Raw genomic sequence first — 11,863 nt, 5'->3', positions numbered from 1 at the left:
ATTCAGCATTTCACTGTAAGGTCTACACCTGTTGTATTCAGCATTTCACTGTAAGGTCTACACCTGTTGTATTCAGCATTTCACTGTAAGGTCTACACCTGTTGTATTCAGCATTTCACTGTAAGGTCTACACCTGTTGTATTCAGCATTTCACTGTAAGGTCTACACCTGTTGTATTCAGCATTTCCCTGTAAGGTCTACACCTGTTGTATTCAGCATTTCCCTGTAAGGTCTACACCTGTTGTATTCAGCATTTCACTGTAAGGTCTACACCTGTTGTATTCAGCATTTCACTGTAAGGTCTACACCTGTTGTATTCAGCATTTCACTGTAAGGTCTACACCTGTTGTATTCAGCATTTCACTGTAAGGTCTACACCTGTTGTATTCAGCATTTCACTGTAAGGTCTACACCTGTTGTATTCAGCATTTCCCTGTAAGGTCTACACCTGTTGTATTCAGCATTTCACTGTAAGGTCTACACCTGTTGTATTCAGCATTTCCCTGTAAGGTCTACACCTGTTGTATTCAGCATTTCACTGTAAGGTCTACACCTGTTGTATTCAGCATTTCACTGTAAGGTCTACACCTGTTGTATTCAGCATTTCACTGTAAGGTCTACACCTGTTGTATTCAGCATTTCACTGTAAGGTCTACACCTGTTGTATTCAGCATTTCACTGTAAGGTCTACACCTGTTGTATTCAGCATTTCCCTGTAAGGTCTACACCTGTTGTATTCGGCTCATGTGACAAATACAATTTGATTTGAATTAATGTTGCTGGGGGATGCGCTACAACACACAGTGAACAAATTAGCAACACCGGACCACAGAGGCATCATGGGAAATTCATGATCAGGAAGTAAGCTAATGAGACCTGGCGTCACACACACACGTGCGCGCACGCACACACTCACACACATGTTTTGTTCTTCACACACACAGGAATAGAGACAGGACCCTCCTAATAACACAACGTTAGCCATGTAACTGTCTGCCTGAGGGATGGAGCAAACACGCTAGGAGAAGTTAGTACCATGCACCCTCGCTCTCTCTCACACACACACACACACACACACACACACACACACACACACACACACACACACACACACACACACACACACAGATAATTATAGAGGACCACCGGTGGCTCTCGCCCACGGAGGTAGAAGGTGATTAGTGTTACTACACCATCCCCTGGGGCCCACTGACAACAGGAGAATTAATACCCACAACACACACACACATCCACTACACAAACCTCAACATAAATGAGGAAGAAGGTTACAAACAGTAACTACATTTACATTTTTTACATTTAAGTCATTTAGCAGACGCTCTTATCCAGAGCGACTTACAAATTGGTGCATTCACCTTATGACCTCCAGTGGAACAGTAGTGCATCTAAATCTTTTCAGGGGAGGGGGTGAGAGGGATTACTTTATCCTATCCTAGGTATTCCTTAAAGAGGTGGGGTTTCAGGTGTCTCCGGAAGGTGGTGATTGACTCCGCTGTCCTGGCGTCGTGAGGGAGTTTGTTCCACCATTGGGGGGCCAGAGCAGCGAACAGTTTTGACTGGGCTGAGCGGGAACTCTACTTCCTCAGTGGTAGGGAGGCGAGCAGGCCAGAGGTGGATGAACGCAGTGCCCTTGTTTGGGTGTAGGGCCTGATCAGAGCCTGGAGGTACTGAGGTGCCGTTCCCCTCACAGCTCCGTAGGCAAGCACCATGGTCTTGTAGCGGATGCGAGCTTCAACTGGAAGCCAGTGGAGGGAGCGGAGGAGCGGGGTGACGTGAGAGAACTTGGGAAGGTTGAACACCAGACGGGCTGCGGCGTTCTGGATGAGTTGTAGGGGTTTAATGGCACAGGCAGGGAGCCCAGCCAACAGCGAGTTGCAGTAATCCAGACGGGAGATGACAAGTGCCTGGATTAGGACCTGCGCCGCTTCCTGTGTGAGGCAGGGTCGTACTCTGCGGATGTTGTAGAGCATGAACCTACAGGAACGGGCCACCGCCTTGATGTTAGTTGAGAACGACAGGGTGTTGTCCAGGATCACGCCAAGGTTCTTAGCGCTCTGGGAGGAGGACACAATGGAGTTGTCAACCGTGATGGCGAGATCATGGAACGGGCAGTCCTTCCCGGGAGGAAGAGCAGCTCCGTCTTGCCGAGGTTCAGCTTGAGGTGGTGATCCGTCATCCACACGGATATGTCTGCCAGACATGCAGAGATGCGATTCGCCACCTGGTCATCAGAAGGGGGAAAGGAGAAGATTAATTGTGTGTCGTCTGCATAGCAATGATAGGAGAGACCATGTGAGGTTATGACAGAGCCAAGTGACTTGGTGTATAGCGAGAATAGGAGAGGGCCTAGAACAGAGCCCTGGGGACACCAGTGGTGAGAGCACGTGGTGTGGAGACGGATTCTCGCCACGCCACCTGGTAGGAGCGACCTGTCAGGTAGGACGCAATCAAGCGTGGGCCGCGCCGGAGATGCCCAACTCGGAGAGGGTGGAGAGGAGGATCTGATGGTTCACAGTATCGAAGGCAGCCGATAGGTCTAGAAGGATGAGAGCAGAGGAGAGAGAGTTAGCTTTAGCAGTGCGGAGCGCCTCCGTGATACAGAGAAGAGCAGTCTCAGTTGAATGACTAGTCTTGAAACCTGACTGATTTGGATCAAGAAGGTCATTCTGAGAGAGATAGCGGGAGAGCTGGCCAAGGACGGCACGTTCAAGAGTTTTGGAGAGAAAAGAAAGAAGGGATACTGGTCTGTAGTTGTTGACATCGGAGGGATCGAGTGTAGGTTTTTTTCAGAAGGGGTGCAACTCTCGCTCTCTTGAAGACGGAAGGGACGTAGCCAGCGGTCAGGGATGAGTTGATGAGCGAGGTGAGGTAAGGGAGGAGGTCTCCGGAAATGGTCTGGAGAAGAGAGGAGGGGATAGGGTCAAGCGGGCAGGTTGTAGGGCGGCCGGCCGTCACAAGACGCGAGATTTCATCTGGAGAGAGAGGGGAGAAAGAGGTCAGAGCACAGGGTAGGGCAGTGTGAGCAGAACCAGCGGTGTCGTTTGACTTAGCAAACGAGGATCGGATGTCGTCGACCTTCTTTTCAAAATGGTTGACGAAGTCATCTGCAGAGAGGGAGGAGGGGGGGGGGGGGAGGAGGATTCAGGAGGGAGGAGAAGGTTGCAAAGAGCTTCCTAGGGTTAGAGGCAGATGCTTGGAATTTAGAGTGGTAGAAAGTGGCTTTAGCAGCAGAGAGAGAAGAGGAAAATGTAGAGAGGAGGGAGTGAAAGTTAGATATCATGCATGGCTACATTGTGTGTGGCCGGGAGAGAAGAGAGATGAGACAGGAAGAAAGTGTGATTTTTCTGGAAACTGCTTTTCGAAGCATAGCCTATCTTTGACTGTGATTACTGTGTGTGTGTGTGTGTGTGTGTGTGTGTGTGTGTGTGTGTGTGATAGATTACTTATCTTGCATCCGGCTGTGCTGTCTATCTTGCTGCTTGATAGACTAATATACTGTAAGCCTGCATTACAGACTGCATTACAGTCTAAAGGTGAGGTCACAGTCAATGTAGCCATGCATGATATCTAACTTGTGATGGAATTTATCCATCCACTGTAGTTAACCTAATATTTGAGGTCTGGAATTGCATTTCAAATTGCTTTCATAAAAGCAACCAGCTTTTATTGAAATCCAATCATAACATCAGATGCACAAGAATGCCATCAAAAAGAGATTGACACACACACACACACACACACACACACACACACACAAAACACACACACACACACACACACACACACACACACACACACACACACACACACAATATTTATAATGTGTACTCGTTTCTTGACTTACTAGTAATCCTTTCAGCTCCTAGTGGAGCAGAGGTCCTGCACCTCCACTAAACTCTGTTCTGGACGGTGTTCTTCACCTCATTGCAGGTCTTCATCTCTTCCTCATTCCTCCTTCTTGACTGGAAGTCTATGGGTATCTGCTAGCATGCATTTGGCCTGCTTCAGAGTTACCTAGAACTTTGAACTATATTAATCAGAATTACGACTGACTTACCGGAAATAATGAAGATTAGACTCTTTGGAGTGACGATTAGTACAGTTAAATGCAGGACATGCTGGTTTGGAGTGACGATTAGTACAGTTAAATGCAGGACATGCTGGTTTGGAGTGACGATTAGTACAGTTAAATGCAGGACATGCTGGTTTGGAGTGACGATTAGTACAGTTAAATGCAGGACATGCTGGTTTGGAGTGACGATTAGTACAGTTAAATGCAGGACATGCTGGTTTGGAGTGACGATTAGTACAGTTAAATGCAGGACATGCTGGTTTGGAGTGACGATTAGTACAGTTAAATGCAGGACATGCTGGTTTGGAGTGACGATTAGTACAGTTAAATGCAGGACATGCTGGCATGGTGACTCTCTGTAAAACCTAAAAAAGGGGACCTTATATAAAGGATAAATGATTTCATCTCGATTCTATATTTGTTTATGTTTGTAGACTATCATTATCATTTCTGCAACTGTGTCATTTTGTCATCATAGAGAATAACCTCAGACATACACCGGAGTTTGGAATTTAAAATCTATTCAATTATTTCAAACATAGTGTGAGCCAATCCTCCATCTCCACGGCCATCCTCTGTCATCCTCTCTCAGCCCCTCAGACATTGGTCAGCCTCTCCATCTCCTCTTGACTCCGCCCTCTCACCTGGATAGCACACCACACCCCCTTAGGTGCATGTGCAAAGAGCGTGGATTGGTCTGTGTCTGCACATGGCTCTGTGTGACTAATTTAGTAGTCAGAATGGATCACTATTGAATTAAATATCTCCATTTGTAGCGTACTATAAAATAATTCAATGTGGGGATTGAACTTGATCATAATAAACTATTTTTAAAGGCCAAAACGGCCATCTGAAAACATTTTTTGGCCCGTTCTGACGATCATAATTTACATAGTCTTTCTAGGGAAGACCTGGGCCCATATTCACAAAGTATCTAAGATCAGTTTGAACTTTTAGTTATATTGACAGATCCTAGATCAGTACTTCTACTCTGAGATACTTTGTGGATAGGGGCACAGGGTTTTTGGCACCGCTAGGTTGCTAAGCACTAGCCAACCAGCAGAGCTCATGACTTCATGCTCCAGACCGGACATGGGGGCCTAGGGTAGACTCCCACCTGTGCCAACTGAAGTAGTGTAATTATTTTGGCAGGAATGCCAGGTGGCATAGGTCTATTCGTTTTCTTTCATATTGTTCTTTGTCTTGTCAGTCTTTTTTCTAAATATTTTGGCAACCATAATTTTGTACCACCTATATTTTAATAAAACTTCAGCATAATTTTAAACTTTCTTTGCCTTCTGCTGTCCATACTCTTAAGGGAAGAAGAGGAGAGGAAGACATTTGATGCACCACTCCCTCATCTCACACAAGTCGGCGCACCTCACACCTCTAAAAAACTATGGAATGTTGACACCGCCCATGCGTTCCACTGATTGGTTTAAAGTTTCCTGGGTCCCTCCCTCGCCCATGGCCCTCTCGCCCGTGCTCCTCCCAACCCAAATCACAGCGCTCCAGACAGGACCCATTGACACCTATCAACTCTAATTCGGAAAACGCTGCTATTTTAACCTAGCATACTCATAGTTCAGCAGGTGATTATCAACAACTTGCAAGTTAACTTTAGGCATATTCTCGGTAAGTTAGTGTACTTTTAAAAGTGTATTTTTGACATAAGGAAATAAGTTGTGCTGCAGCAGAATAAAGGATCATTTTCAGTATCAGGCAGCAACTTTACCAAACTATCTGACTTTCTTGTGTTCAGCTTTTGAGGAAGTCTCTCCATCGTTTGACTTTATTCACCATGCAACAACGGTTTGCACATAGGATGTACCCCGAAAGGAAGGTATTTTGGTGAATTAGTTTGAGAACGTTTGAACGGGAATATTGCGTCAATAAAGGTGATTCTACTCCGCGTTAATCGTGGCCACTAGTCTACCTGTCACCGAATTCTTTCAACCAACCACTCCCAACCCGGTCCCCTCGTGCTGTCTTTCCGTGGGTCGCCTGCCTCGCCCGTTAACCGCGATGACGTGCGGTTGGAGTCCGGGAGCTGTCACGGTTTGGAGAACTACCGTTTTCCTGCTCAACATCGCGTGCGCAGCGTCGGCCAAGAGACACGTCGTCTACTGGAACTCCACCAACACTAGGTGAGTTAAGTGTTTCTAGAACAACCACGGAATCCTCCCCGCTGTTCTGAAGCTGGAGAGAATAGTTTAGCGATTGTTCATTTGGTAGAGTTTATGCATTGCTCATTTGGAACAAGTCCATGAACTTCACTTTCCCATTATCTCACGTTTCTGCATGAGTAGCCCACGTCCTTTTGCATTAGCCTACTGCACAGACAGGACAACACCATAGTGTTTATGCATATTAGTCCACTGAGTGAACTCGAAGCACATTGAGATTGGGCAACATTCAACCTCCAACCCTGTGGTGCCCTAACTGAACTGTGTGATAGGTCTAACTTTAACAGGAGTCAGGACTTCTCCTTCCTACATTAATGTCAAACCTCCAACCCTGTGGTGCCCTAACTGAACTGTGTGATAGGTCTAACTATAACAGGAGTCAGGACTTCTCCTTCCTACATTCATGTCAAACATCCAACCCTGCTTTTACCTGTATTGACATGCTCACCTGAACGGTTATGCAAGAACTAACCTTTCAAACGGTGATGGCTGCCCATGCAGGTCAACAGGCATGAGTCAAGTTGTGCTGACAGCTTCTCCAACACACCCACATTACCCAGTCCTTTACTAATGCATAACCCACCACTAGTCTTCATCATACCCTGGTGAAGACAGCTTCTCCAACACACCCACATTACCCAGTCCTTTACTAATGCATAACCCACCACTAGTCTTCATTATACCCTGGTGCTGACAGCTTCTCCAACACACCCACATTACCCAGTCCTTTACTAAAGCATAACCCACCACTAGTCTTCATCATACCCTGGTGAAGACAGCTTCTCCAACACACCCACATTACCCAGTCATTTACTAATGCATAACCCACCACTAGTCTTCAACATACCCTGGTGCTGACAGCTTCTCCAACACACCCACATTACCCAGTCCTTTACTAATGCATAACCCACCACTAGTCTTCAACATACCCTGGTGCTGACAGCTTCTCCAACACACCCACATTACCCAGTCCTTTACTAATGCATATCCCACCACTAGTCTTCATCATACCCTGGTGAAGACAGCTTGGCTGTTGAAACATTGGTAATAAATGACTGCATCTGAGCTGAGCTCCTAGAGTGTGCAGCACTTTTTCTTTTTAAAGAGGCAAAGCAATAGACCTAGTTTGAATGAATACTTTACAGATGTATTCTTCCCTCCTTCCTTCATTGAGGTAATGATCACTGCTCTGACATGACTGTGTTGAGGTAATGATCACTGCTCTGACGTGACTGTGTTGAGGTAATGATCACTGCTCTGACATGACTGTGTTGAGGTAATGATCACTGCTCTGACATGACTGTGTTAGTTGAGGTAATGATCCCTGCTCTGACATGACTGTTAGCTGAGGTAATGATCACTGCTCTGACATGACTGTGTTAGTTGAGGTAATGATCACTGCTCTGACGTGACTGTGTTAGTTGAGGTAATGATCACTGCTCTGACATGACTGTGTTAGTTGAGGTAATGATCACTGCTCTGACATGACTGTGTTGAGGTAATGATCACTGCTCTGACATGACTGTGTTAGTTGAGGTAATGATCACTGCTCTGACGTGACTGTGTTAGTTGAGGTAATGATCACTGCTCTGACGTGACTGTGTTAGTTGAGGTAATGATCACTGCTCTGACGTGACTGTGTTAGTTGAGGTAATGATCCCTGCTCTGACGTGACTGTGTTAGTTGAGGTAATGATCACTGCTCTGACGTGACTGTGTTAGTTGAGGTAATGATCACTGCTCTGACGTGACTGTGTTAGTTGAGGTAATGATCACTGCTCTGACGTGACTGTGTTAGTTGAGGTAATGATCACTGCTCTGACGTGACTGTGTTAGTTGAGGTAATGATCACTGCTCTGACGTGACTGTGTTAGTTGAGGTAATGATCACTGCTCTGACGTGACTGTGTTAGTTGAGGTAATGATCACTGCTCTGACATGATAGTGTTAGTTGAGGTAATGATCACTGCTCTGACGTGATTGTGTTAGTTGAGGTAATGATCACTGCTCTGACGTGACTGTTAGTTGAGGTAATGATCACTGCTCTGACATGACTGTTAGCTGAGGTAATGATCACTGCTCTGACGTGACTGTTAGTTGAGGTAATGATCACTGCTCTGACGTGACTGTTAGTTGAGGTAATGATCACTGCTCTGACGTGACTGTGTTAGTTGAGGTAATGATCCCTGCTCTGACATGACTGTTAGCTGAGGTAATGATCCCTGCTCTGACATGACTGTTAGCTGAGGTAATGATCACTGCTCTGACGTGACTGTGTTAGTTGAGGTAATGATCACTGTTCTGATGTGACTGTTAGCTGAGGTAATGATCCCTGCTCTGACATGACTGTTAGCTGAGGTAATGATCCCTGCTCTGACGTGACTGTTAGCTGAGGTAATGATCACTGTTCTGACGTGACTGTTAGTTCTGTAGTGGAAATCCTTGCGTTCACTTGTCTAGCCATGTTGTGGTAGTGATTTTATATGTAGGAAGCATTCAAACAGGGTCCTAGATACTGAACTATTCTGCTGACAGGTGTGTTTGAATCCAAACCACCGCCATGTGTAAGTGTTTAGTTGGTAATGGGAGCGTGCTGTGTGGTTTTGTATAGTGTGTGTGTGTAATGAGTTGATTGGGGTCAGTAGTCAGGCAGAGAGAGGTTCACCTGCAGATCCAGGTGTTACCAAGCAGCTAATTGAAGACTAGAGCTGTGGAAGCTGCACCACCTCTGGGTGTCCTATATCTTACTAACCGACTGTCCAGCCAGACAGGTAGGTAGGGGCCCCAGCAACATACAGGGCTGTGTTAATCAATCACTGATCTGATTGGCCAGAAAGGGATACTTCAGAATTTGTACAATTTATAATGTATCTGCCTCCAGTATTAAGGAGGTTGGAGGTAGTTTCACGAGCCAATTCTGAAATTAACGCTAGTTATCAACTTTATTCAAACTGCACATAGAGATATAAGTTGTATCCAGGAGTTCATCTGACTCTGGGGAAGTAGATAAAGGGCCTCATTAGGTTTGGGCGGTATGTATTGTATTTGGAAATAGTTTTTTTAATACCGTTGTAACTATTTCTTTTAAGTTTTTCAATACATTTATTTGTAGCTAATAAAGCAGATCGCTTTCTTCATTTCACCGTTCATTATTTCCCATTATAAAGGTTACCGTAGTTCCCCAGAACAGTTGAGCCAGCTGTTTGTTTGTTAACAGCACAACAGGAGAAAGTGGGAGCAGGTGTGTCCAGTTGTCTATTGACAGGCGTTGTGTTTTATATTGAAAGTCAAGTGTTTTTCTGCTTCAATAGAGTGATCAGGGGCGAGCAAGTATTGTTTTCCTTCGCAACAAAATGTATTGGTGCAACACATTTGTCAGGAGTGCAACGCTACTCGGCTGGCAGCCGCACAAGCAAATTAGCTTACAAAGAAAAAGTGAGTTTTTTTTTTTTTTAACAATTCATGGCCATCACATTTCTAATGTTTATCATAGAAAGAATGTAGCCAGCAACATTTGCTCATGTTTTGCTTAAAGTTAATCTTGCATTTTACCAGAAAGTAGGCTACCGGAGAAAACAGCTAAGTCTGAGTGCTGTCTGCTGATAGAAGGCCTGTTTGTGAATTCCCATCCGAGTGGAGGAGTGAAATTAGAATAAGAATCATTTTAGATCTGCGTTCATAAAATGCTGCAAGATATTATTTTATGCGTTTTATCTTTTTGTTGTTGTGGTGAAAAACGCAGAAAACACAACCCCTAAGTTTAACTTGCTAGTTATCTAAGTAAGTGGCTGAATTAAGGAGGAGACGGGGAATTATTCTCTTGTAAATGTCCAAACTCACCAACAATTATATTTGTTAGCGCTTACCAATATATGTATATCCTGATGAGCTGGATTGCCTGTCTTTGCATATATTTAGCTAACAGCTTCCATGGAAATTAGCTATTACTTGTGCTAATTTTGTCAGTATTCTGGTAATAGACGCCCAATGGGCTTTTTTACCTTTTGTGGCGCCCCCTTGTGTACTTAGCCGGTAATAGCGTAAATCCCTGGATGAGAGAAGGACGCAATGACCATATGAAAATCTGGATACCGCCCAAACCTAGGCCTCATTGCCAAAATCCCAAAGTATCCCTTAAACTTAACCTAAATATTTTAACGTGGTCCAAATGTTATGAAATGCATACTTCCTCTGTTCCCTGAGGAAATCTGACCTGCATGTATGTGATTGGATGACTGAATGTATGGTTGCCATCCTACTGTTTTCACCAATTAAATATAAATTCCTCAAGGAATGAAGAGTTTTATAACTATTTGGAACGGGGCCCTGGAATTGTGAACCACCTAAAATTGCTTGGGAAACACCGCTGCACCTCTCTCTCTCTCAGGGGAAGCTGGAAGGGTCACACTCTGTGGCAAGGAAAACACTTTCTGCTGCACCACCACCCAATCAGAAACCCATCAGTGTGTCTGTGATACTGCACCCAGGACAGGGTCCCCAGGGGCCAGAGTGTGTGTGTTGTTGCTTTCATGCCCACTCTCCTGCACCTCCCTCTTCTCCCTCATCCTTCTCTCCCCTGCCCTCTCCTCTCTCTCTCTGTCCAGAGCAGGATATTGGCTGTGTGATTAGTTTAGGTTCAGCCATTTTCCCTGAGCTGCTGTTGAGAAGCTATAGGCTGTCCCAAGGCCCATAAACCTGGCCAAGCGACCACTGCCTCAATCTACCTCTGTCTCTGCAATATACCACACCACAGTGCTCTCTTAACCACATATCTAGGATCAGCTCACCCTCCCCAAACCCGATCCTTAACCATTAAGGCTGAACAACAAAACTGACCCGATATCAGTGTCTAGTGGCGTCATCCTACTGCAGTGAGGGTCTAGAGGGGTGACAGCTGACATTTAACATTAACACCAGGCTCCTACAGTCACAACACACAGCAGGCTGCTGTTAATATAGATGATTTAGGACCCTGGCTTGGCACCTTTTCCCATAGAAATCCGGATTTATGGTTTTAATGAAGTAGAAGCAGTGATGTGTGAACAGGGGTTTATAAAGTCAGCCATCTAGTTAAAATGGCTGGAACAAAGACTATAGCCTGGCTGCTGTAATGTATTACTGCTGCACAATTAGCTAGCAGACTCTTCGCTAGCACTTTATAAAACGCTCATTAATATATATTAATAAACGAATATACATAGTATGTCTTACTAATAAATTAGTATTTTGACAATTATAAACATGTATCATTTTAAGCATTACACACATTTATATGCAATAAGAGTAATTGCTTTTAGTAATTGAACGTTATTAAAAAAAATGGTAAAGTTATTGAAGTGTATCTGGCTCTAGTCTAAATCAAAGGTTTACAGCAGGAGAGTTAGAAATGTAGATTTGTTTTGTCATTTTATATCCTGAATGATTGTTTTCTACAGGAGCTGTCTCATTGACCAGGACTCCACATTCTCCATCTCTGTGGTACTTCCTGGTTTAAATAAAGGTGAAATAAAACAACAGTTAAAAACCAAAGTTAATTTAGTGGTGAGTGCGTAGCTACAGTATAGTATGCAGCGTTCTGTCCCAGTG

At 44.7% G+C, this 11,863-nt stretch overlaps 1 protein-coding gene across 3 annotated transcripts in view; it reads left to right on the top strand.

Moving 5' to 3' along the window:
- The first annotated feature begins 5,603 nt into the window (after positions 1-5,603).
- The window catches only part of si:dkey-246i14.3 (ephrin A4), a 144,414-nt gene continuing 138,154 nt past the window's right edge, over positions 5,604-11,863 (top strand). For all 3 annotated transcript variants that reach the window (XM_065027780.1, XM_065027779.1, XM_065027781.1), the window contains exon 1: positions 5,604-6,240. In XM_065027780.1, coding sequence (XP_064883852.1) covers positions 6,119-6,240 — 122 coding nt within the window. In that variant the 5' untranslated portion in view covers positions 5,604-6,118. The remainder of the gene's footprint in view (positions 6,241-11,863) is intronic.

This window comes from Oncorhynchus nerka, linkage group LG14, assembly GCF_034236695.1.
Source record: "Oncorhynchus nerka isolate Pitt River linkage group LG14, Oner_Uvic_2.0, whole genome shotgun sequence".
In the NCBI taxonomy this organism is placed as follows: domain Eukaryota; kingdom Metazoa; phylum Chordata; class Actinopteri; order Salmoniformes; family Salmonidae; genus Oncorhynchus; species Oncorhynchus nerka.
The sequence above is the reverse complement of the archived record's forward strand: the minus strand, read 5'-3'. Positions and strand labels throughout refer to the sequence as shown.